We start from the raw sequence: 24526 nt of genomic DNA on the forward strand, positions 1-24526 counted from the left end.
AGCCATGAAAACAAATGAAGTTCTAACACATGCTACAATATGGATGAACCTTGAAAACATTATGTTAAATGAAATAAGCCAGAGACAAAAAAACAAGTGTGGTAGGATTCCACTTACATGAAATATGTAGTTTTTGTGTCTATGAATTTGCTTATTCTAAGTAAGAGATTACCCAAAGGATGAGGGAAAGAGAAAACATGGCGGTGTGTGGGGAGTGGGGTGGAGATTATAATGGCTACAAAGTTTCTGTTGTTTGGAGTGATGAAAAATCCTGGAAATAGGTAACTGCTTTTCACCACTGTGAACATAATAATTAATGCCACTAAACTGTATGCTTACAAAGGGTAAAAATGGTAAATTTTATGTTACATGTATTTTACCACAATTTTAAAAAATAGTAAACACACACACACACACCACATGAACTGTCTTGGGTCAAAAAGATTATAACATGTTAACAAGTAGGCTTTCGTAAGCTAATAAAGCAGCCACTTCTATATAGAATATGACATATTCAACATGTTAACATCATCACTTGGAAGGAAAACAAAAAAGGCATCCCCTCTTACCTTTAAGAACCCTGTCAGTTTAAGACGAATCATCTGTTCAAGGTTCACAATTTGAGCTTCAATTCTCTTCACTGCAAAGTTTTCAGAATCTGAATGATGCTCAAGTATCAAAAAAAGAAAATCAAATTCCTTAATAAAATGAAGGAACATCCGTAGTTTTTCCTATGAAGAGCAATTTTATATAACTGTTGGATACAATTCTTCACCTTTTATATGCAAGAATGAAACATAAGGATAACTGTCAAATTTTCAACAAATCAAATAGATAACCTATGAAATGAAAAATCTGACAATTAAAAGTGCTATCCTATAAAATTACAGTAAAGATTAGTAAATGAATGGCCAGCACAATTATAAATTAATTGCTACTGGCCGAGACACTTCATTATCTTGAGACACATAAAAGAAAATGGTCCCATTCTGCACAGCCTTCTTCCCCAAGAAAGAACCGTGACTCAACAAAACCACATTTTAACAACATGAAGATTTTGTTATTATAAATTCTGAAACAAAATGGAGGAATTTTCACATAATATTTATAACCTTCAAAGTACAATATTAATACATGTCTGTCAGTTAGAAATAACAGCAGTTTGTTAGGCTACAGAGTTTAACAGAAAACCAATTTACAAATGTGAAAAGCAGTAGTGGTCCAATATTCACCATTACACATGAATCTGTTTCTTCCAGAAATTTTTTAAAAATTAAAACTTCAGTATCATGAAATATTAAAATAACACCCCAAACATGCCACAATCACTATTCACAAATAAAGTTAAAATGAAATATACAAAAATTCACTTAATACTGTTAAATAACAATAAACTACAAGATTTCCTGAACAGAAATGGTAGGACCCTGAATGTTTTACAGTGAATGTCAGGAAAATGAATTAAGTTATGACTCTTTTCATGATATATAAGCCCCAAATTTACATGACCATTTCAAAATATAGCAATTAAAAGATTTGCAGTTGGTAAGATGCACTAAACAAATAGTCCTTAAAAGTGAACACAAATGCTTAAAACACTGTTACCAACATCAAGGTGTATTTATGATATTCAAAAAGATGCATAATTAAAACTGTAATATTTACTATCTCTGGTAAACAGATAATACCTAGAATGCTTTAAAACAATCTTCCAAGTTCTCATTTCTGTTGTTTGTTATTTATCATGGCTCATTTCAAACACATATTACATCTTTCAGCTGATTCCAAGTGAATGCTATTAAAACACATACATATACACATCTCTCAAATGAAATAAATTGTTCCCCAATGAAGAATCATCCATTCTAATAAAAGAATTGTATTTAAGACAAATAAACAAAACAAGATCTCTCATGTTTGACCGGACTTGTATGGTTTAACTAAATTAAAGCACAATGTAAAATAGGTTAAGTGTATTAGTATACAAATATCCAATAATATGCAGTAAATATTTCTAAAATGAGGAAAGGTAAAAATAAATAATTGTGGTACTTTAATTTACTGGTAGGTAATTCGAGATCCCCAAAATGTCAGGTATTCACTTGCTTGAATCAACTTCTGCATCACATGCTTTCCTAAACATAATGTGCTTATTGATTTCTTAGCTACTCTATTTGCCAATGTTCAATAAAAAATTATATAGCATGAACGTAAGAGTGTTCAAGTTGGCTCACTTATTTTACTGTTAAGCAAAGCTAAATTTACATTCCAGGAAACAATGCAGTTTAATTTTAAAAACAAACAAAAAATGCAGCAGTAAAACAATTTATGAGGAGAAACAGATGCATTCACATATAATAAAGCCACTGCAACTTCTTCAGGCATCAACTGTTGTGTTAAATAAACAGACAGTAGTTATTTAGCAGCAATGATTCCGCAATAAATAATGCACTGTGTTTCTCAGTCCTGCACAAAAATTGCAGCTATAGTTACATCAACAGCTGTAACCTACTGGCTCTAATGGCAGAGAAGACCTTAAAACCAACTGTACAAAAAAATTGTCACACTGTGACAACAAATATAAAAACAATTTGTAGGTCTGAAATAAAAAGACTCCACTGTGAAGAGGACAGTGTAGACAAACGAAGATTCCAAGTCCACCAAAAGAAATAATTGCCTTCAGATTTGAGTCCTTGATTGATAAGAAAGGCTGGGGGCTGGGCTTGAAACCATGTTATCAGACTTAAAAGAGCATGCTCTGTCTTCTGTTCTTCCCATGTCCTAAAATATAAAGTCATTTTATGAGGCAGTTCAAGGTTCAGTTTTATCCCACATACAGTATTTGGTGACTCTATGAAGCTAATGTTCCCACCAGCAAAAGCTAATTCCATGGTAAGAGTGATCAGCTCTGTCTTAAAGGACCCTCTTGTTGATGGGGTCAGTCTACAGCTTCTATGCTTCGAAGTGATGAACCTGATGACTAGGGGAGCACAGATGTGTCTTCTGCCTCAGGTGCCAGGTGTGGCGTGTCAGTGATCAAGCCAGGTCACTTGTAAGAGGTCTCTGTGCCATCTGCAGCTTTCAGGATCCCTGATTGGACTGAGTCAGATTCTCTCTGAAGAATTACTGAGCTGCCCACATCATACAGAAAAGTGAGTATGTGCAATGCTAAACATACACCGTTGTGGAATGCACTGTACATTGGTTTTTACATAATTTTACTGATCAATTTATAAACCAAAAACTTGATTCCACGCAAAATTTCATGATCGACATGTGAAATGGTTTATGACAAACACACCTGTCTCTGGATAAGAAGAATTTCGAAAACCGGGATCCTTTTGCAACTGAATCTCTTTCAAACTGAATATTGATACACCTAAAATGCACAGACAAAAAATAGCAGATGAAAGCCTATCATTAAAGCAAATGTAATCCAACTAGAGACAAAACGTCTAAATTATATACTGAGTGAATGTGAAACATTTATACTACGTTTACAAGGTTAGGGCCCCACTGAAGTATTTTCTCTTTTGTTCCAAGGATTTGAGAAGAAAACCAAGCCAAATAATCTCCCCTCAGAATCTTTCTCCTCCAATTTGGCTTTAAATCAGGCTGTGAGTGTGTGTTTCTCTGAGGAGAATGTACACTGTTTATTTCTAGGGCTTACTGAGGTTGGGAGACCTCATCAAAATGTATCACTCAGTTTTATTCTATCCTTCATCCATTTGTCTTATGATGGCAGTGAAGGTCAAACCCTCAAACTATCTTCAGAATTTTACAGAAAAACAAGAAATAGGTTTATACACCTTTCCTACAACTCAAACTTTAAAACTTGATATTATTAGTAATAATAAAATGTACACAGCATCTTAAAAAATACTTGTAATTCATCCTTCTTATTTCCATCTCTGCCACAGAGGTAGTCTTTCATTACAAAATATCCTTCAAGTTCCAAGTGAAAACTCCTGAGTCTTGATTCCAATTAGAAAACCACTGTCTAGTAAATGACAATGGGAAATTAATGAAAGCTTTTGGTAGCTCATTTCCAAAATATTCTCTTAATTCCCCACTCACCTTGCTCAGTTTTAAAGTAAAGTATTGGGGTAATTTTTAAGAATGTTCTGAGTAAAATCAAGCAGTTACCTCAGGCATGAGAAATCAGCTATTTTAATGACAATATGCTCACCTCTGTCATGGGGATAGTTAAGTCAGAGTGAACACAGTAAAGGAAAACCATCTTCATGTCTTAAAAAGGAAATTTACTTTCATGAGAAAACTAACGTTTTGGCTGTGTTTCATTACGACTTGCTTGAAATCCATTTTTAACAACTCTAAATCAAAGTAATTCAGATTGGGCCTAATGACAATGTCTATCATTGGATGACATTTTCCAGCTTAAGTCCAATAAGACTAATGAGCCACATATAAGCGCTACTGATTTCTTAAGAGTTGTAGCAACATGCTCAGTGTTAAAAGAAAGAAATTAAAACAGGTAAATAAGATATATGCCTCCCTTCAGGGATTTCTGATCTAACTGCAAAAAGACCAGAATTTAAGGCTTAAAAACCAATAGTCCCTTCCTAAACTCCTAATTCACCCCAGTCTCCAAACCTGGATAAAAATAAAGGGGATGGGAGGACACACTCTAGAATTTCTCTTACTTTCAGGTAGAGCATGTATTCTTGGTCCCAGACTTCGAAAGTACACATGTTTCATGGCCTCTTCTGCTGAAACCCTTTTCTTAGATTCATACTGTGTAAAACCAAAAAAGCGGCTTCATTAATTTTTTTCTCTAAATACTGGAAAAAGCATGTGTGAGGGGTAGGGGACACACACACAAATTAGCATTTAAACGTTTAGAGCTACCGTTATCTTGATTACTTAATACTTAATAAAAATTACTTATTTTTAAGAACCAATTTACTATCTTCTAAATTGAGTTACTACTGAGCTTGTGTAGCAATGATCCCAGTTTCAAATTTCCAAAATAAAGCTGGATCTTAACTAAAGATTAAGATTCCTTATATTTTCTGAAGTGATAGAAAAAAAGCAAAATATCTGACCTGTGGTGTTACTTTTCTTCATGAACAACAAAGGATTATTAGAAATGTAACTAATACCTTTAAGAAAGATATTATTAAATTACCTATTCAATACCCATTTCCCTTTCTTCCTTCATGAGATAATGTAGATTTAAGGCATTCATGCTTCCAGCTCTGACATAAGAACCATGACTGTTCTAAGTTTAGGCTAATTATGGCAATCCAGCTCCCCAATTCTCAGCCTCTCTTACAATCAACATTCTAGCTATATGAAGATTTCGGAGACACAGGAAGAAGTCCTTAGAGGGGTTTTTGGAAAAGCCTTTGCTCTACAGATACAAGAGGACTAATGTGACTGACACACTCTTATCCTCTCTGTCGTTTCTGCTCTGAATGCAGGTATGGATGGATTTGGAGGAACAACAGCCTACAGAGCGTAGGTTTAAGGGAAAAAAGAAAGCAAACATAAGAAAACCTGAACTGCAGAGAACATGGCCTTGACACAGTTGATCAGTGCCAGCAGCTAACTACCTCAGTGAAGGGAATATGCTATGCACATTTCTGTATGTCTTTTTTTCTGTTTCTACACAGTCTGGTGGCGAATCACCAAGAAAGTTGACGGACAACAGCAGCAATTAGCAACTATCTCTTTGGCTTCTATGATCGCCAATAATCACCAAAATCAAGCTTCAAAAAATAAAAAAAGGGGTAAGTGAAGGGAATATGCTATGCACAGAATATTCCCTTCACCTCAGACTGTTCTGGGTTACAAGGAGAGACCCAGACACACTAGGAGAAACCATATTTTTTCACCTAAGCACATGTCTTAAGCATGCTAGATACTAGTATAAATAATCTTATTTATGAGAGAGATATTACTGATCCCATTCTATAGATGAAAAACTAAGGCTCAGACAAGTTAACACACCATTTAATGACTATAACAAAGATGTAACTTACCTGAAGAAATTTTGTTATCAACTCAATTCCTTCAGAGTCTAACCTAAAAACAAAGAAGGACAAGTAGCAATTTCTTTATTACTCTTAGCTGATAGCAACTTTCTAAATAAAACTATTTTCCAAGTGTTTTCATCTGCTAAATTCAAGTGCCCTAAAATAGAACACTTTGCTGCTTTTCAAACCGATTCAAGTCTGTTTTAACCTTAAGATTTATCATGCCACTTGTTTAAGAAACCATAAGTAACTGGGCATCAACTCAAAATTTCAATATTCAAGAGTAAATTAGATTACTAAAATGATAGAATTTTTTTAAATCACTATTTTACCTCTAAACAAAACAACCTGTATTATTGACAAAAACTTTAGTAAACTAGATCTGTTTTCAGTGTTCTAGTGAAGGCAAGAGTACAACGGCATCATTTTGTATTATACAGATGAAAACAAAACGGTAAGAGACCTCCAAAGTTATCACTGTGGTTCAAGATAAACAGAGATGAATCACTCAACTCATTTTTACAGGACAATATGCTGAAGGTTGGGTACTAGAAGCTATAAAGTTCAATTTAAATATGCCTCAATTTCATAAAACTTTATTTAAGAGGGATACAAAACCAATGACATAATCAATAAAGACAGAAAATTGTTTAAGGATGGAATTAATAAACAGGAGTAGAGGATTTAGGGGTTATCTTAAAGGGATAACCTCTTGATCAGAAGTCACAAGTCACAAATCCTATTGTGCACTGATATTCACTGGCAAAAGCACAATTACGGAAACTGTCTCCCCTCCCTTCCACCTGAAGTGCTCTTAGTAGGTACTGTGGATGCTGTAGCCTAGAGATTCTCCAGAGTCTACTAATCCTTTGCAGTTTGCCATTCTGACAAACACCCGGAACTATATGGCTACAGATAAAGTGAAAGTTGCTCAGTCGTGTCTGACTCTGCGACTGCAACTGCATGGACTATACAGTCCATGGAATTCTCCAGGCCAGAATACTGGAGTGGGTAGCCTTTTTTCCCTTCTCCAGGGGATCTTCCCTGGAGAAGATCAACCCAGGAATCAAACCCAGGTCTCCCACATTGCAGGCGGATTCTATACCAGCTGAGCCACAAGGAAAGCCCAAGAATACTGGAGTGGGTAGCCTAGCCCTTTTCCAGTGGATCTTCCCGACCCAGGAACTGAACCAGGGTACCTGTATTGCAGGCGGATTCTTTACCAACTGAGCTATCAGGCTACAGATAAGCTAGGTGCTAAGCTCATGAAGAATCTGCTTTAAACAGCTGCAACTTTTTACCCTGGACATTATAACAGCAAGCAATATATATATGACAAAAATAGGATTTATGCTTTTATGCTAAAAGTCTAACATGTTATATTATTCTTCCTTCTTAGGAAGTCTACTTAGAATGTTACCAGTTAGTTTAGTGACAAGGCTATCAAATCACATAAACACTTTCAAAATAGTTTTGGCACCAGAATGATCTTACTCATTGTCCCTATCTTGAGAATAAATGGAACTAGAATATGTTATATTGTGAGCAATGTGAATGGCTTTTGATTAAAACAGATATTTGCCTTATTTGGTATCTTGGTGCCCTTTTCACATCTATTTTTTCTTAAGGAAAGATGAAAAAATAAAAAGGGGGTTAGTGATTCTAACATTACTTACAGAAATGTAATACATTCCGTAAGTAAAAACATTCTGACTCAATTTTAATGGGAGTCTTAGATGGACCTGAGGTAGGTCTGTAATTGGATGGGCAACATATAGGATATGAAGGGTCAGAAAGTTCATATTCTTCAAATACAAATTATCATTAACACTGGGCAAAATTATGATGGGTCATCCTGTGTAAGAGCCAAGATTTTGCCTATAACACATTCCTAAGTAAACACAGAATGTGCGTGCTCAGTCGTGTCCAACTCTTTGTGACCCCATGGTCTTTGCAGCCTGCCAGGCTCCTCTGTCCATAGGATTTTCCAGGTAAGAATACTGGAGTGGCTTGCCACTTCCTCCTCCAGGGGATCTTTCTGACCCCGAGACTGAAACCTGTGTCTCTTACATCTCCTGCCAATGGCAGGCAGATTCTTTACCACTACACCACCTGGGAAGCCCAAAATATAGAATAATTGTGTAGAAAAAATTGATTTCATCATGGTCTTCACAGTACTGAATTAGGCATAAATCAATGTTTTCTTTCTGGGAAAAGGAACAACCTACATAAACCCTAGAATTATAGAATATATATATATATTCTATGCTCATTTTATTTATAGTTCAATTCTGTGGACTTACATAGTTTGGTGATTCTTGGTCACTGAATTATAAAATTAATTTGACATAGGAAGAAATTAAATTCTAAAATATTTAAGAATTGTGTATGTAAATCAAGTATTTTTCCTGAATCCTTACCATGACAAATGGTTCGAGACTAAAAAGACAAAAAAAAGAGAGAGACTAAAAAGAATTAAAAAAAAATAGTGTGTTCCCCCTTTCACATAAAGAAAGAAAAAAAATACCTGGGTGCATGGTTAATTAGAGGCTGCGGTTTATATTTTGGAAAGTTGTAGTTCTTGAACTCATCATTTGAAGAAACACCTGGCCAATTTTCCTGAGATGGAGTCCCTGAATTTAAAAATATATATACTTATATAAAAATTCTTATACAGGCAAATATATATAGGCAGAACAAAAGTGTCATAAATAACAATTTATATTTAGTAGATAATTTGATTGTTTCAACTAAAATTAGAATGACAGAAATAGTAAACATACAGACTTTTTTTCAGATTAAGCAAAGATTGCACCAAAAGGATGCCTATTGACATCTAAGCTAAAATATTTTCTAATAATGTGCTTAAAGTCCCTTTCCAATAATATTTCTCTTCTATTTTTTCATAGAATCATTATTGCACAGGTAGAAGTCAGTAAATAAAAAGGAGAAGTTATCTAGAAGGATCTTTATCTTAACATGGAAATTATAATTCTAACAGCTATTTATGTTAGTCTCAGTATCAAATTTATAAATATATATTCGAAAGATGTAGTCGTATCCAGCTACTCAATTACAGGTAACAAATCACTGAGAATAGAGTTCTTCTGTTACCTAGCAGTCGGAAAATTAAGTGCAGTTCATCTTCCACAGTTGATCCTGGAAACAGAGGTCTTCCAGAAGCCATTTCAAAGAAAATGCAACCAACACCCCTATAAAATATACCATAAAAAAAAGATGAGTAATCCATTTATATATTACTAAGCATAAGAATCTTTTCCCTAAGGCTGCCTTTCTGGAGAATTTTGTACTAGCCTGCTAGAAAATCTGCAGATTTCTTTCAGATATAACTAAACTAACTTGCTAACATTTAGCTTATCATCTTCCATACTTCTGTATCCATTTTCCCCACTTAAAGTGTCCAGCCCTCTTCTGCATGATCCCTGAAGAATACCACTAACCATAGCTAATAGTGATTTAATGCTTACTATGTGTTAGGCAGTGGGTCAGCAGAGCTAGGTAGAAACAAATGATTCAAGATGTTTTTATGTAGGAAGCAGAGACAGAGCTCATAGATGTGGGGTAAAGTGAGTGAGAGTGAGTAAGACACAGAGAAAGAGAGAGAGAATGTGTTGAGAAGGAAGAGAAATGGATAGATGTTCACTAGATAGATACTGTCTTCACCTGTGTGAAGACATGAGTTTAAGATAGGAGTCCTTCCTTTAAAAGACTCACAACCTAGCAATTACATATATATGTGTGTGTGTGTATATATATATATAAATTATTATACAGAAGATTAAATAATGGAGCCACTATGGCAAACAGTATAGTAATTCATCAAAAAATGTAAAACACAATTGCCATATGATCCAGCAATTCCACTTCTAAGTATATAACCAAAAGAAAAGCAGTATCTCAAAGAGGTATTTGTACACTCATGTCCACAGCAGCACAACAGCCGAAACGTGGCAACAACCCAACTGTCCATCAGTGCATGAATCAATAAACAACATATACGTACAATGATTATTCAGCCTTAAAAATGAAGGTAATTCTGACACATAAAAAAGTCAAGTATCTATCTTCACCAGAGGTAAACCTTGATGACATTTATGCTAAGTAAAATAAACCAGTCACAACAAAACAAATACTATATGATTTCACCTATATGAGGTACTTAGAAAAGTCAAATTCACAAACCCAGAAAGAAAAACGGTGGAGGGAGAGGGAAATGGAGAGTCACTATTTAGTAAGTACAGAGTTTCAGTCTGCAAAATGAAGAGAGTTGTGGAGACTGACGATGATGGATGCACAGCACTGTAAATGTACTTAATGGTAAATCTGGTTATATATATATTCCCAAAATTTAAAGAAGCTTAAGAAAGAAAAAATGTTTCACGATACAAATTATATAAACGTTCAACCCAAGACAACAACAAAACAAAGTATATGATTTATCACTACACAAAGAGTACTTGCAGTAAGTGTAACCACAGTTCAAGGGAAAAAATTAGCCATGGGAGGCTAGGTTATAGTCAGGGAGGATTTATGAAAAACTATGTTTTGAAGGCCCTAGGCACAGGCCTTAGACAGAGAAACAGAGTCATTCAAGACAGGTGAACTGGTATGAATACAAGAGCAAAGCTGGGAAAGCCCAGATTATTTATGAAATATAGTAAGCAGCCATTTGGCCAAATGGAAACATCTACACTGAATAGTCTGAAGTAAACTGAAAAAGGTAGAGACGTTTCATGAAGATTATTAAATATCAGGTTGAAGAATGATACCTTATTCTGTAACAGGCAGTGAATGTGGAAGCAGCAAATGTGTTTGAATAAAGGAGTGTCATGATCAAAGTGCCGGGTGAGGAAGATTACTATTGTATTTCACTATTTCAAGATCAACTTAAAGCAAGTGGGTTTTGGTGAATAGTAAATGATGATAAAAATAATAATTTTGTACCAAACACTCTTCAAAATGCTTTATATATATCAGCTCATTTGGTCTTAACATTATTCACAGAGCAGGCTTTTAAAGTAGTTATTGTTATAATTCCCATTTCCTTAATTGAGGAAACAGGCACAGGCCAGTAATTTCAAAAAGGTTATATAGTTTTAAGTGGTAGAATTGGTCTTTAAACCTAGGTGATCCTACTTGCCAGAACTCTTCATCATTGTTTATATTGTCTCTCTTTAAAATAACATCTCCTTAAAGCCAAATACCAATCAGTATGTCCTGTGTTAATGGCTACATTCTTTCAAAATTATAAATGGCAATTAACATATGCACATATTTACCACATGTCAATCTGTGTTGAGTACTCTGAGGAACCCAGAAGCACATCAGGCGGCCGGTACCAAAGTGTGACAACTTCATTTGAGTAGGTCTTTGTGGGAACTGACTTGGCTCTGGCTAGTCCTTCACAGGGAAAAGAAAACAATTAAGAAATAACTAGAATGTATTTCTCAGTTCATATGACAATGACTGCAGTCACAAAGATGCCCGAGATGATTACTCCATACCGTTGTGAAGCTTAACAAAATTCGTTTCATGAATTTTTGAGTGTGTACCGTCTTGGGTCAGCAAATCTTCATGTAATTAAACTAAATAATAATAATTACACAGTCAGGGACTATGTTTACTTTTACGAGTGAATGCACCTGGCCTCAGTATCTGGGCTAATCTAAACTTAAGATATCTTCCTTCTAGCCATGATTATGCCAAAATTACTTCCTACTTCAAGTTAAATTAATGCAAAACAGGCCAATGATATTAAGATAAACAATTTTACTTCTTACAGTTATAGGCTTATTGACTTTTAACCTGATTACAATTTTCGCTTGCTGTACCAATTCTTACCAAAAAGCATGAAGTTACTGGTCCATAATCCTGTTAAATTTTTTTAACAATTCCCTTGCAGAAGTTTTTATTTAAAGTTTTCTTGGAATGAACTACATTGTTGTTCTGTACTTCTTAAGTTTTACGTTATATAGTTAATATTAAAATACGATGAACCTTTGGATATTATTAGTTGCTGTAGATAACATGTGCTATTCCTCTGCCTGTTGAATATGAAATTCACTGATTATCCAGATATAAAGGCAAGAGCTTGCAACTTTATCTCTTGAGCCACTAGTGTAAGAGTTGCTTTTATTACCCCCATGCCTCCAAATTCTTATCACCTAAAGAAGTAACTTTTTAAAAGATATCTGAAGAAATATAAATTTTAACATATATGAAGAATTGATGCTTTTGAACTGTGGTATTGGAGAAGACTCTTGAGAGTCCCTTGGACTGCAAGGAGATCCAACCAGTCCATTCTGAAGATCAGCCCTGGGATTTCTTTGGAAGGAATGATGCTAAAGCTGAAGCTCCAGTACTTTGGCCACTTCATGTGAAGAACTGACTCACTGGAAAAGACTCTGATGCTGGGAGGGATTGGGGGCAGGAGGAGAAGGGGACAACAGAGGATGAGATGGCTGGATGGCATCATGGACTCGATGGACGTGAGTCTGAGTGAACCCAAGGAGATGGTGATGGACAGGGAGGCCTGGCGTGCTGTGATTCATGGGGTCGCAAAGAGTCGGACACGACTGAGTGACTGAACTGAATACTTTATTTCAAACAGGGAATAATTCATTCACAGGTTGTGATTTCTGCTGTAACTATTATATCTGATTAAAATCCTAAGTAAGAAAACTGTCATGGAAGGATATTTTAACTGTTAAACCCAAGTGAAACCAGAATTTTTTTAAAAAAATCTGACAGTATTCATAGTATTTTCATTTAGTTTAAGGGCTAAAGGATGTAACTGAAATAACATTGACACTATTTTATTTAATTACAGATTTTATTCGACCATCCCAACTTGGTAAAATAAATTCAAAATTTTTTGATAATTAGCAGCTTTCAGATTCCTCTTCCTGATATCATACTGGGTTATAAGGGGAAAAGGACAGGCTTCACATTTGCTATTCCTACACATACAACATCAAAGCAACTGCAGCTATAGTTTCCTCAGTACCTTTTCTCCTCCTGAGAGAATTCTAAACTATAGTACTTGCTCAAACAGGCTTCTGGTTCAGTTCACAATTAGATTTGCAATACTAACATAAAATGCAATAGACAATAATTTCATCCAAACCAAATTAACTAAATGTGACATGGTATTATTATATAAGCCATTTTCTATTATTAATGAAAATGTCTATTTATATGAATACTTCCCTGATTACAGGAAAAGTAGAATTTTCATCTAGATCAACAACAACTTTATACCTTTGGAGATCCCCCGAAAGGGTCTCAGCACGCTTAGGGGACTATGGACCACTTCTGAGAACCTGTGATGGTTAGCATTCACTAACATAACTGACCACCAAAATTTTCAAATATCTTCCAAAAACTTCCAAACTCACATAAAAGCAATCATACAGTGTCAATACTTGTTTTTCCTTTTAAACTTAACCACCTGGAACTATCTATAAATATCTCATACATTCCGTACCAAAATCTGCTAGCTTTAATTCTCCTTTTTCATTAATGAGGAGGTTCTGTGGTTTTAAATCTCGGTGTAACACCTTTCTTCTGTGGCAATATGCCAAACCACGTAGAATCTGGTATAAAAACAGCTATGGAAACAAAACACAGAAATTAGTCTTACAGATAACAAGACATACTTTGGTGTAAGTTATGGTAAACAGAAAAGCAACTGGCCTAGAACAGTTTTCAAAGGGAAAAAGGAACCATCTCCTTTTCCTTACATACTTATCTAAATTTTACAATTCATTATTCTATTTGAAACATCTATTTTTTTAGTGTGAACGAATGAAACTTTATCTTAGCAGTAATAGTTCACTTGTTACTGAAAATGATTTTAAATAAATGTGCCTCATAAACTTACAGGTCTACTAATTAGGTTTACAGTTTATTTATGAAATTCTCCCAAAACAATCTTCTACCATTACCCAACCCTCCACCCCCTGAAAAAAAAAAAAAAAAACCTGATGTGGGACAAAGCCTTTAATATAAGGCACTGGAGTTGGTGGTTTTATGAACATTTTCAAGTGTCAAAGAGATCAGTGCTGCACAGCTCTGGCAAATTACGTGCTATAAAAATAACCTAAAATAACCTAACCCAGCTTCTATCACCCACCTCCTGGGTACTTTACTTTCAGCACCTCCCACTCAGCCTTCAAAACCTGCTATGATTCAGAAAAGGGATTAAGCACTGTGGAGCTCTGAATGACTCTTGGAAAAAAGCAATTCCTATAAGGCTAATGGTAGACTTTTTTGTTGTGGATTTTGGTGGAAAAGGGAATATGAAACACAGAAGGTATTTGATTCTTTGTGGTTAACAAAAAAGAGCCTCAAGTCCAGAACATTTAGGAGTGTACCCTTGGTTTTCTTGGAAGGTGAAAAATAGCATTAGAACTTCGAGAATAAGCCAAGGCAGCAGGTGAACAGTGGGCCGGAAGAAATTGTAATTAGCAGGCTTCTATACTCTACGTATTTGTATTTTGAAAACTCTTAAATTATTACTTCCAAATATTCTCATTACTTTTTATGTTTAACTGAGAATAAAATACTTTTCAACTTAATTCAGGCATGTAGACCTGGCTTACGACAAATAAACTTCTCAAATCTTAGTCAAATTATGATAATTAAGGACAACTTTATTTCCAAATTACTGATAATATGACTACAGGAAAAACAACATAAAAGCCATAAGCAGAAGTAAACACAAATGAGATTTACAATACCTTGCTAAATAAAACATAAAATATGATAAGAACAATTCTCATAGAAACTATATGGAAAAGAGACTTAAAACTTAATGCCCTATTCTAAAATTCCTAGCAATCCATATATTTTGAACTATTTTATAGTAAAAGAAACTGGTTCTCCTTTATAACAAACTTAACTATTTAAAAAAGTATCTTAAGTTTAAAAGTTAGCATCTATAGAACTGGAACTGTCGCAAAACCACAGCTGGGACAGCCTATTTCCAGAACAGTCTCATGAACCATTGAGTGGGTTTGGATAAACAGATCTTTGCTAAATTTGGAGTAAATCCAGTCAAAGAAACCTGCTGTAAGAACACAACTGTATCAAGGGTTTTTACTTGATCTTCCTTTTATTTTGGGGCTTTATCTGGCACAAAGTTTATGTCAAACTTTTCTATCATTACTTGCATCTTCACATATTTTTCAGGTAAGAAAACATAATTATCTTACTTTTCCTCTTAATAGTGCACAATGGTATTTCCAGCCTAGTATTCATAATACCTATGTAGCTTCCTGACCTTACTCATTAGATTAGCACCTTCAAAAGTTGCTTTATAATTAAATACCATTGTAAACATGAGGACTTTGCCATTTAAAGGAGGCCCTTTGCAAAATGCACTGTATCATTTTCATTTATCTTAAACATTTGGATTCTGATAAAACAGGCTTGTTATCTTTCTAAGCAGAATATACCTGTAAATGTATTCTATATATATCCAAGAGAACCAATAATACTGTGAAAGGAAATGTCAGAAGACTTTTCTGTTCTGAAGCAGAAAAAGGTTAAAAGTTTATTGAAGGGCCAAGCAAGGAGAACAGGTGGCTCCTATTCAGAAACCTCAAATTCCTCCGAAGTACTTATAAAAAATTTTAAAATGAAGTAGTTCTACAAAAAAGGTCTGATTCTAGGAAATACTACAGTATAGCAAACAGAAGTTCTGAGTAAATGTGTTCAGACAACCTCAGCTTATTTAAAATGCATAACAAAAAATTCCGAAGCAGAACAGTTATGAGACTGGCGTATTTCATTATGTAATGCAGTGCAGTCTGTCTCTGCCTAAGTGTTCATCTCTAAACACAATTTTAAACGACACAGTAAGCTTACCTTTACATTGTGCATACTCATGATGTTTCCACAGTCATCCATGTACTGTTTTAGATCTTTATCCTGAAAAAAATAGAGCAACATAGTTTTGAGAAGGCATGACATTTACTTAGTTTTTAAAAATAAGTTTGCTTTTTAAAACTGAAGTATTGTTGCTTTTCAATGTTGTGTTAGTTTCTGGTATACAGAAAAGTGATTCAGTTATACACAGGTATTAAATATTGTTTTTTAAAAAAATTAGTTGTTTTCTGAAGAAAGATCCTGAATGTACCACACATAATTAAATGCTAATAACAAGAATGTCCCTGGGGCTGTTAAAAAATCCAATCTGTATGTTTTATTATAGCAAAATTAAATACTGAAGTTTTATGAAATGCTTACCAGATACTCAAAGACCAGAGTCAAAGACTTGTCTGTATGAACAATGTCATGTAAGGTTACTATATTTGCATGCTTTAGATCCTTTAGTAGTGAAACTGCAAAACAGGAAGGAAAGCCAATTATTTAGTCTGTGGTAGCCAGTCTTTTAAAGAACCCTAAGTTTAACATACGAATGCCTGAATTTAGGAGTCTCTTAAAACAATCCAAAGGGATCTGTAGTAGAAATTTTAGAAGAATTTTTTCTTTTCTTTTATGGTACTGGGTTTGATATTTTTAATACTTCTAAATTATTCCCTATACTACATTAATACTCTCCATAACATCCTTTTTTCCACTCAAATATTAACTTATTGAGACTGTCCCAAGATATGTTTTCTTCTTCCAAACTGGCTTATCAGTTGCCTCAAACCATTTTCTGGATAATCCTTTAAAAAAATGGTACCATTATAAAAATATATTTGCATTCTGTATACACTATTTATGGCCAGCTCTTCCTCCATGCACCAATATGTAACATTTCCCAATGCCAAGTATTTGTCTATGACAGTAATCTTATGACTTCCTAGTATTTCATCATAAGCTGTATGATAATATATCTAATCCCATTTTGTTAAATATTTTAGCTTTAGATATTGCTTCTACCCCCAGGGCCTCATTTTGTTGTATTCTTTTTCCTCAACGAGATGCCATTAGTTGTGATGGCATATTATTTTCCAGTCATGTATTATTTCTATACCTGAGCTCTTTGTACTTACAAAAAATGAACTCTTATTACATGGCTTTGGTTTTAAAATGTTCTATATAAATTTCATAAAGCATTCTGCTCGCAGAAAGTACTAATTATACCTTCTCTTATTGCTGTGCAGGGTGCACCTTCTTCATGTTCCAACCGGATCTCTTTCAAGGCCACCAAATTCTCTGTCAATTTACTTCTTCCTTTATATACTGTTGCATATGTACCCTACAAAATATATTTTGAAAGATACATGAAAGTAGCATGAGTCTATATCATCAATACAAGAAAGAGCCCTAACTAAATTTCTAATTTCTAACCATGTGTTAAATTCCATCTTGCAGAGAAAACTCCACCATGACTAGTCTTGGTTTTCCTACAGCTAAGAGGACTTTCAGTTCCCTGTGCACAGCTTCCCTACTCTTACAACCCTTCAGAGTACTTCAAAAGTAAAAACATAAGAAGAATATTTAATTTAAAAGTATTGTATTAACTATAACTACAATGGTATGTGAAGATTGAGGAAATTAAGCAAGAAAACTTAAGGTGAAAACTGAAACTGTAACTAACATATTATTAAAATTTTACCCATTTTCAGAATCTGTGAATGCTAGAGCTCTCCTTTAAAAACCAAATGTATTCTACAGATATCTTCTATCGTTGCGAAGACAGTTCTCAAACTCCCTTAAGGCTTCCCTATTAACTAATTCTATTATTTTCTTTGCACTTTATCACTCTGGGAAGCAGACCATTTCAAAACTAGTACTAGTAGCAAGTTCAAGAAAACCTTGAATTTCATTTCAAGAAAATGAGCCAAGAATTTCCTTAACCTTTAAGATATGTCTTTAGCTTTACAGATAGTATTTTTATTTTTCACAAGTTTAAACACATGGAATTTCCCATATGACAGCATAGTCACAGAGTACCAAGGAGCAAACTAAAAGATAGATGCCTATTTTGTTACCAAAAAAAGCACAATATTTTGTGCATCAACAAAAAGTTACAATGCTATTTTAAAAATTCATTTCTTCTCACACTGATGGAATAATTTCAAGAATTGAAGGGTATTTCCTTCTAACATTCTATTGCCTTTATAGGACAAGATACAATCTTTTAGGTGATGAATAAGAAAAATATGTTAACTTACCTCTCCAAGCTTTTCCAATTTGATGTAGGTTTCCATTTTTCCAAACCCAATTTCTGACTGAAAGCAAACAATTATAAATTTAGTATTCTTAAAATTTCAATTCTTCTCTGCCTCAATATCTGAAACTCTCCTGCTCTGGGAATGTTTTGGAACAGACAAATCTGATTAAATAGTTGAACATCTGTCAAATTTAAAAATTGGGACATTTAAAGGCTCAAAAACAAAGTTCACTATTAAAACTGTCAACTCATCTTTTTTACAAATCGATTAACATTCTGCTTTGAAAAATTTCTGTTCTACCTTAAGACTGAAATTTTAAGATATCACAGGCATTTTAGGATATAAAAGGATTTTATAAAAGGTACCTACATGATTTAACAAAATCACAAAATAAACAATTTTCCTACATATTTTTCTTCATCAATCTTATGTTTTCCCTAGGAAGGCCTGCAAACAAAACACTTTTCCCATCGAAATATAGTAAGACAGCTAACTACATGTCATACTCTATGATAAGTCAGGAAATGGCTGACACAGAAGAAGTAATATAAGTCTCAATCAGTCTCCTCCATCCCCCACAAAAGGCTTTAAAAGTGAGTTCTGAAAAGCACTGCTTTTAAACCTTGAGCTTGACTATTTTGTACGGAGTCGATAAATGAGGTAGATGGAATACTCAAATATGCAATGGAAACCCAGTATTTAAAAAGTAATTTTAAAAAAACCACCTAACACAAAAGATTTAGGGTAAAAAACAAAACAATAAAAATTTAGAGACCGAGAGAGCAGAGATAGGGGGCAAAAGTTAAAAAGAAGAGAATAAGAATTTTCTTAAATTCCTTTCTAGTATCCCCTTTGTAGATAGTGGAAAGGGGAACAGTAATCTAAAACTTCACTTATCAGAGTGACACTAATGCCCTTAAGTAGCCAATGAAAGGAATAATGTTCTTTTAGATATAACTCTGAAAAGTATATGCTGGATTATTAAATTCTATGTCAAATTCTGGAGGTTCAGATATACTTTTTCTGGAGGTGTTGAACAAAATAAAAATTATACTTGACAATTTGACTTAACATCACTCACCACTTGAAACAAAAAAGGTAAACTGCCCAAAACTGACAGTCAAAAGTATCAGGGGCCTCTCAAAGGAACTGTTGTACAAGGAACTTTGTTACAAGACATATATATCACTTTAAAAGCCATGAGGAAAACTGCATATTCAATGGTACTCATTCAATTTTGGTAAACTAATAAAAACTGTGGTCACAGGTGGTACTGGTGGTATCACTGAAGGACTGAAAAATTGCTTCTCTCTGTGTATTTTTAAGGACTTTTTCCTATATATGGTATTTTCAAAAAAAAATTAAATAAGTGAGATTTTTGGAACCCATCATGATCCATACACCCACACACTATTTTATATATGACTGACAGATATTAAGTCCTTATTCTCTATTGTCAATAATTATACAGGATAATAAAACTACAATAGACAACACTTTCCAAATACAAATAGGAGTTTTTTAATTTTAATATGGGAAATGTGGCAAAGAGACCACCATTTGAAACACGAGGACCTGATTCTGAATCATCTTTTGATTTTGTGGTTTTTCTATAGTCTATTTACATACGATCTCACATAACACTTAAAAGATCTCACATAAACACTTTAAAAAGGCTAACTGCCAAGGTCACACAAACTATGTTACAGTGTTTATTTTCTTATACCTATTTTCTAGAATTCAGATGATTAAATTCACAAACATGGAACTATTTTGACATGAATTTCAAATCTCACCTGATTTTTTATGAAGGAAAAAGAACAGCAAGAAAAAATGGAAACTAGTCTGAACAACATAATCAATGCCCCCCCCCCAAGATATAATTAAAATGTCATCACCTGTAACAGTGAGAAGTCCATAGAAAAATATAACTACAAGCAAGGAACCTTTTTTTTTTTTTTGCCACACCACGTCTTGTGGAAACTTAGCTCCCCAACAAGGGACTGAACCACGCCTGCAACAGCAAAAGTACATTGTCCTAAACCACTGGACCACCAGGGAATTCCCTGGGAAATTTCTCTTATTAGGAGTTGGGAAATTTTCTTATTCCCTTTTTTAATCTTAAGTGAATAAATACTAGAATGTCCTTATAAGATCATGTACACTTTTCTCTAACGGTGGCTTTCACAAAAATGCTAAAGTTTTTTTTTTTAAAGAGTGGATAAATGAACTACAAATTCAAGACTGTAAACACAGTACTGATGTAGAGATTATCGTATCATATAAAGTATACAAGGAATAAACTATAAGAGATAATAGTCTTATAGTTAATATAAGAGATATATTAACTATACAGCATAGCATCTATATTAACATTCATGAATATTAACATTAAAAAGAATCACTCTTTAAATAGTGAAATTTAGTGAGATCATTAAAATATATTAAAAGCATGCTTTTTAAAAAGAGGGTAAATACTGGAATTGTCTGCCACAACCCAATTAAACAGGTTTTGAATTGGATTGACGACATTTTAATGATTCCCAACCTTTAGAATTTAGTAATTATATCCAATTTACTGCTTAACTGAATCTTTATATGGAATTTCTAGAAAAGTTTGCTTGCATTTTTATCTGCTGAGCATGACAAGATTAACAATAGACATAATGACTAGCTTGTTGACACACTCTCCTACGGAAATTATTCAGAGGACAAAAGACAAAGCTCATTTATTCAACATTTACCAGGCATAATGCTAGGTACTGGAGATAGAGTGAAGAAGACAGATATGATTCCTCCTCTCATAAGTTCACAATCTAGACTGACTTTCACCCTAGATTATTTTAGAATGTTTTTAAAGTCTAATAAAAACAGAAATAATAGCTGTATGATTGAAACAATACACTTTGCATTTTAATACAATATAAAATCTTAATTCTGCTTCAAATGAAGATAATCTTTTTCGATACTTCACTGCTCTAATACTTAGCTTTTTGGAAAACCAAACAAACTCCTGTTCAAATAGCTCTTATACCTGAGTAATATTTCACTGTTAAGTCAGAAAGAGAGAGACAAATACTATATATTAATGCATGCATCTGGAATCTAGAAAGATGGTACTGATGAACCTATTTGCAGGGTAGCAATGGAGACACCTAACTTCCCTGGTGGCTCAGACAGTACAGCGTCTACCTACAATGTGGGAAATCCAGGTTCAATCCCTGGGTCGGGAGGATCTCCTGGAGAAGGAAATGGCAACCCACTCTAGTACTCTTGCCTCGAAAATCCCATGGAGCGAGGATCCTGGTAGGCTACAGTCCATGGGGTCACAAAGAGTTGGACATGACTGAGCGACTTCACTTTCACTTTCAATGGAAACACAGGACATAGAGAACAGACTTCTGGACACAGTGGGGGAAGGAGAGGGTGGGACGAATTGGGAGACTAGCATGGAAACATATACATTCAGTTGATTTCAGTCGCTCAGTCTTGTCTGACTCTGCAACCCCATGAATTCCAGCACACCAGGCCTCCCTATCCATCACCAACTCTTTGCATCAGGTGGCCTAAGTATTGCAGTTTCAGCTTCAGCATCATTCCTTCCAAAGAACACCCAGGGCTGATCTCCTTTAGGATGGACTGGTTGGATCTCCTTGCAGTCCAAGGGACTCTCAAGTGTTTTCTCCAACACCACAGTTCAAAAGCATCAATTCTTCGGTGCTCAGCTTTCTTCACAATCCAACTCTCACATCCATACATGACCACTGGAAAAACCACAGCCTTGACTAGACCGACCTTTGTTGGCAAAGCAATGTCTCTGCTCTTCAGTATGCTATCCAGGTTGGTCATAACTTTCCTTCCAAGGAGTCAGCGTCTTTAAATTTCATGGCTGCAATCACCATCTGCAGTGATTTTGGAGCCCCCCAAAATAAAGTCTGACACTGTTTCCCCATCTATTTCCCATGAAGTGATGGGACCAGATGCCATGATCTTAATTTTGTGAATGTTGAGCTTTAAGCCAACTTTTTCACTCTCTTCTTTCACTTTCATCAAAAGGTTCTTTAGTTCTTTGCTTTCTGCCCTAAGGGTGGTGTCATCTGCATAGCTGAGGTTACTGATATTTCTCCCGGCAATCTTGATTCCAGCTTGTGCTTCTTCCAGCCCAGTGTTTCTAAGCAGGGTGACAATATACAGCCTTGACGTACTCCTTTTCCTATTTGGAACCAGTCTGTTGTTCCATGTCCAGTTCTAACTGTTGCTTCCTGACCTGCATATAGGTTTCTCAAGAGGCAGGTCACGTGGTCTGGTATTCCCATCTCTTTCAGAATTTTCCACTGTTTATTGTGATCCACACAGTCAAAGGCTTTGGCATAGTCAATAAAGCAGAAATAGATGTTTCTCTGGAACTCTCTTGCTTTTTTGATGATCCAGCAGATATTGGCAATTTGCTCTCTGGTTCCTCTGCCTTTTCTAAAACCAGCTTGAACATCAGAGAGTTCACGGTTCACATATTGCTGAAGCCTGGCTTGGAGAATTTTGAGTATTACTTTACTTAGCATGTGAGATGAGTGCAATTGTGCGGTAGTTTGTGCATTCTTTGGCATTGCCTTTCTTTGGGACTGGAATGAAAACTGACCTTTTCCAGTCCTGTGGCCACTGCTGAGTTTTCCAAATTTGCTGGCATTTGAGTGCAGCACTTTCACAGCATCATCTTTCAGGATTTGAAAGAGCTCCACTGGAATTCCATCACCTCCACTAGCTTTGTTCATAGTGATGTTTTCTAAGGCCCACTTAACTTCACATTCCAGGATGTCTGGCTCTAGGTGAGTGATCACACCATCATGATTATCTTGGTCATGAAGATCTTCTGTGTATTCTTGCCACTTCTTAATATCTTCTGCTTCTGTTAGGTCCATACAATTTCTGTCCTTTATCAAGCCCATCTTTGCATGAAATGTTCCCTTGGTATCTCTCATTTTCTTGAAGAGATCTCTAGTCTTTCCCATTCTGTTGTTTTCCTCTATTTCTTTGCATTGATCGCTGAGGAAAGCTTTCTCATCTCTTCTTGCTATTCTTTGGAACTCTGCATTCAGATGCTTGTATCTTTCCTTTTCTCTTCTCTTCTTTTCACAGCTATTTGTAAAGCCTCCCCAGACAGCCAATTTGCTTTTTTGCATTTCTTTTCCATGGGGATGGTCTTGATCCCTGTCTCCTGTACAATGTCACGAACCTTAGTCCATAGTTCATCAGGTACTCTCTCTATCAGATCCAGTCACTTAAATCTATTTCTCACTTCCACTGTATAATCATAGGAATTTGATTTAGGCCATACCTGAATGGTCTAGTGGTTTTCCCTACTTACTTCAATTTAAGTCTGAATTTGGCAATAAGGAGTTCATGGTCTGAGCCACAGTCAGCTCCCGGTCTTGTTTTTGTTGACTGTATAGAGCTTCTCCATCTTTGGATGCAAAGAATATAATCAATCTGATTTTAGTGTTGACCATCTGGTAATGTCCATGTGTAGAGTCTTCTCTTGTGTTGTTGGAAGAGGGTGTTTGCTATGACCAGTGCGTTCTCTTGGCAAAACTATTAGCCTTTGCCCTGCTTCATTCCGTATTCCAAGGCTAAATTTGCCTGTTACCCCAGGTGTTTCCTGACTTCCTACTTTTGCATTCCAGTCCCCTATAATGAAAAGGACATCTTTTTTGGGTGTTAGTTCTAAAAGGTCTTGTAGGTCTTCACAGAACCGTTACCATATGTACAACAGACAGCAATTGGGAATTTGCTATGTGACACAAGGAGCTCAACCCAGTGCTCTGTGACAACCTAGAGGGGTGGGGTGGGGAGGGAGGTGGGAAGAGGGTTCAGGAGGAGGGAGGGGACATATGTATACCTTTGGCTGATTCATATTGATGTATGGCAGAAATCAACCCAATATTGTAAGGCAATTGTCCTCCAATAAAAATTTAAAAATAGTTCTTATATAGTAAGCACATGAAAGTGAAATAAAATAAGTTATAATTTATAATAGCCTTCCTGTAATTTCGAGTAACCTGTAAGTAGCATTGATTATTATAGGGTATTTCTTCGTTACTTTGGTCTAAGAGTATAATCATTCTACCAAAGTTATAAAGAGGTATTGCATGCTGGCAATGCAATTCTAAATGAACTTGACAACAACTAAGACATGCGCAATAACTCTATTAGATGCCATTCTAAGAGTAAATATGCACATAAAACACACTGGAAAAAAAAATAAATAAAACACACTGGAGGCAAAGACCGATTTTTCAGTTATCCATTTCCCGCCTTGTGAGATTTACCAAGTTACTGTTATTGATAGAAATGTCTGTCTACTCAGGTAGACTGGGGTAG

General features: G+C 35.0%; 1 protein-coding gene across 1 annotated transcript in view; it reads right to left on the reverse strand.

Moving 5' to 3' along the window:
• Positions 1–724: 724 nt before the first annotated feature.
• Positions 725–24526, reverse strand: part of CDK17 (cyclin dependent kinase 17) — a 109521-nt gene continuing 85719 nt past the window's right edge. Inside the window, exons 6-17 of the mRNA XM_069585104.1 lie at positions 18152–18208; positions 17118–17232; positions 16272–16366; positions 15891–15953; positions 13507–13630; positions 11300–11420; positions 9114–9211; positions 8527–8632; positions 6006–6048; positions 4665–4755; positions 3302–3379; positions 725–2781 (exon numbers count right to left, since the gene is read on the reverse strand). Coding sequence (XP_069441205.1) covers positions 2744–2781; positions 3302–3379; positions 4665–4755; positions 6006–6048; positions 8527–8632; positions 9114–9211; positions 11300–11420; positions 13507–13630; positions 15891–15953; positions 16272–16366; positions 17118–17232; positions 18152–18208 — 1029 coding nt within the window. The 3' untranslated portion in view covers positions 725–2743. The remainder of the gene's footprint in view (positions 2782–3301; positions 3380–4664; positions 4756–6005; positions 6049–8526; positions 8633–9113; positions 9212–11299; positions 11421–13506; positions 13631–15890; positions 15954–16271; positions 16367–17117; positions 17233–18151; positions 18209–24526) is intronic.

This window comes from Ovis canadensis, chromosome 3 (genome assembly GCF_042477335.2).
Source record: "Ovis canadensis isolate MfBH-ARS-UI-01 breed Bighorn chromosome 3, ARS-UI_OviCan_v2, whole genome shotgun sequence".
Classification (NCBI taxonomy): Eukaryota; Metazoa; Chordata; class Mammalia; order Artiodactyla; family Bovidae; genus Ovis; species Ovis canadensis.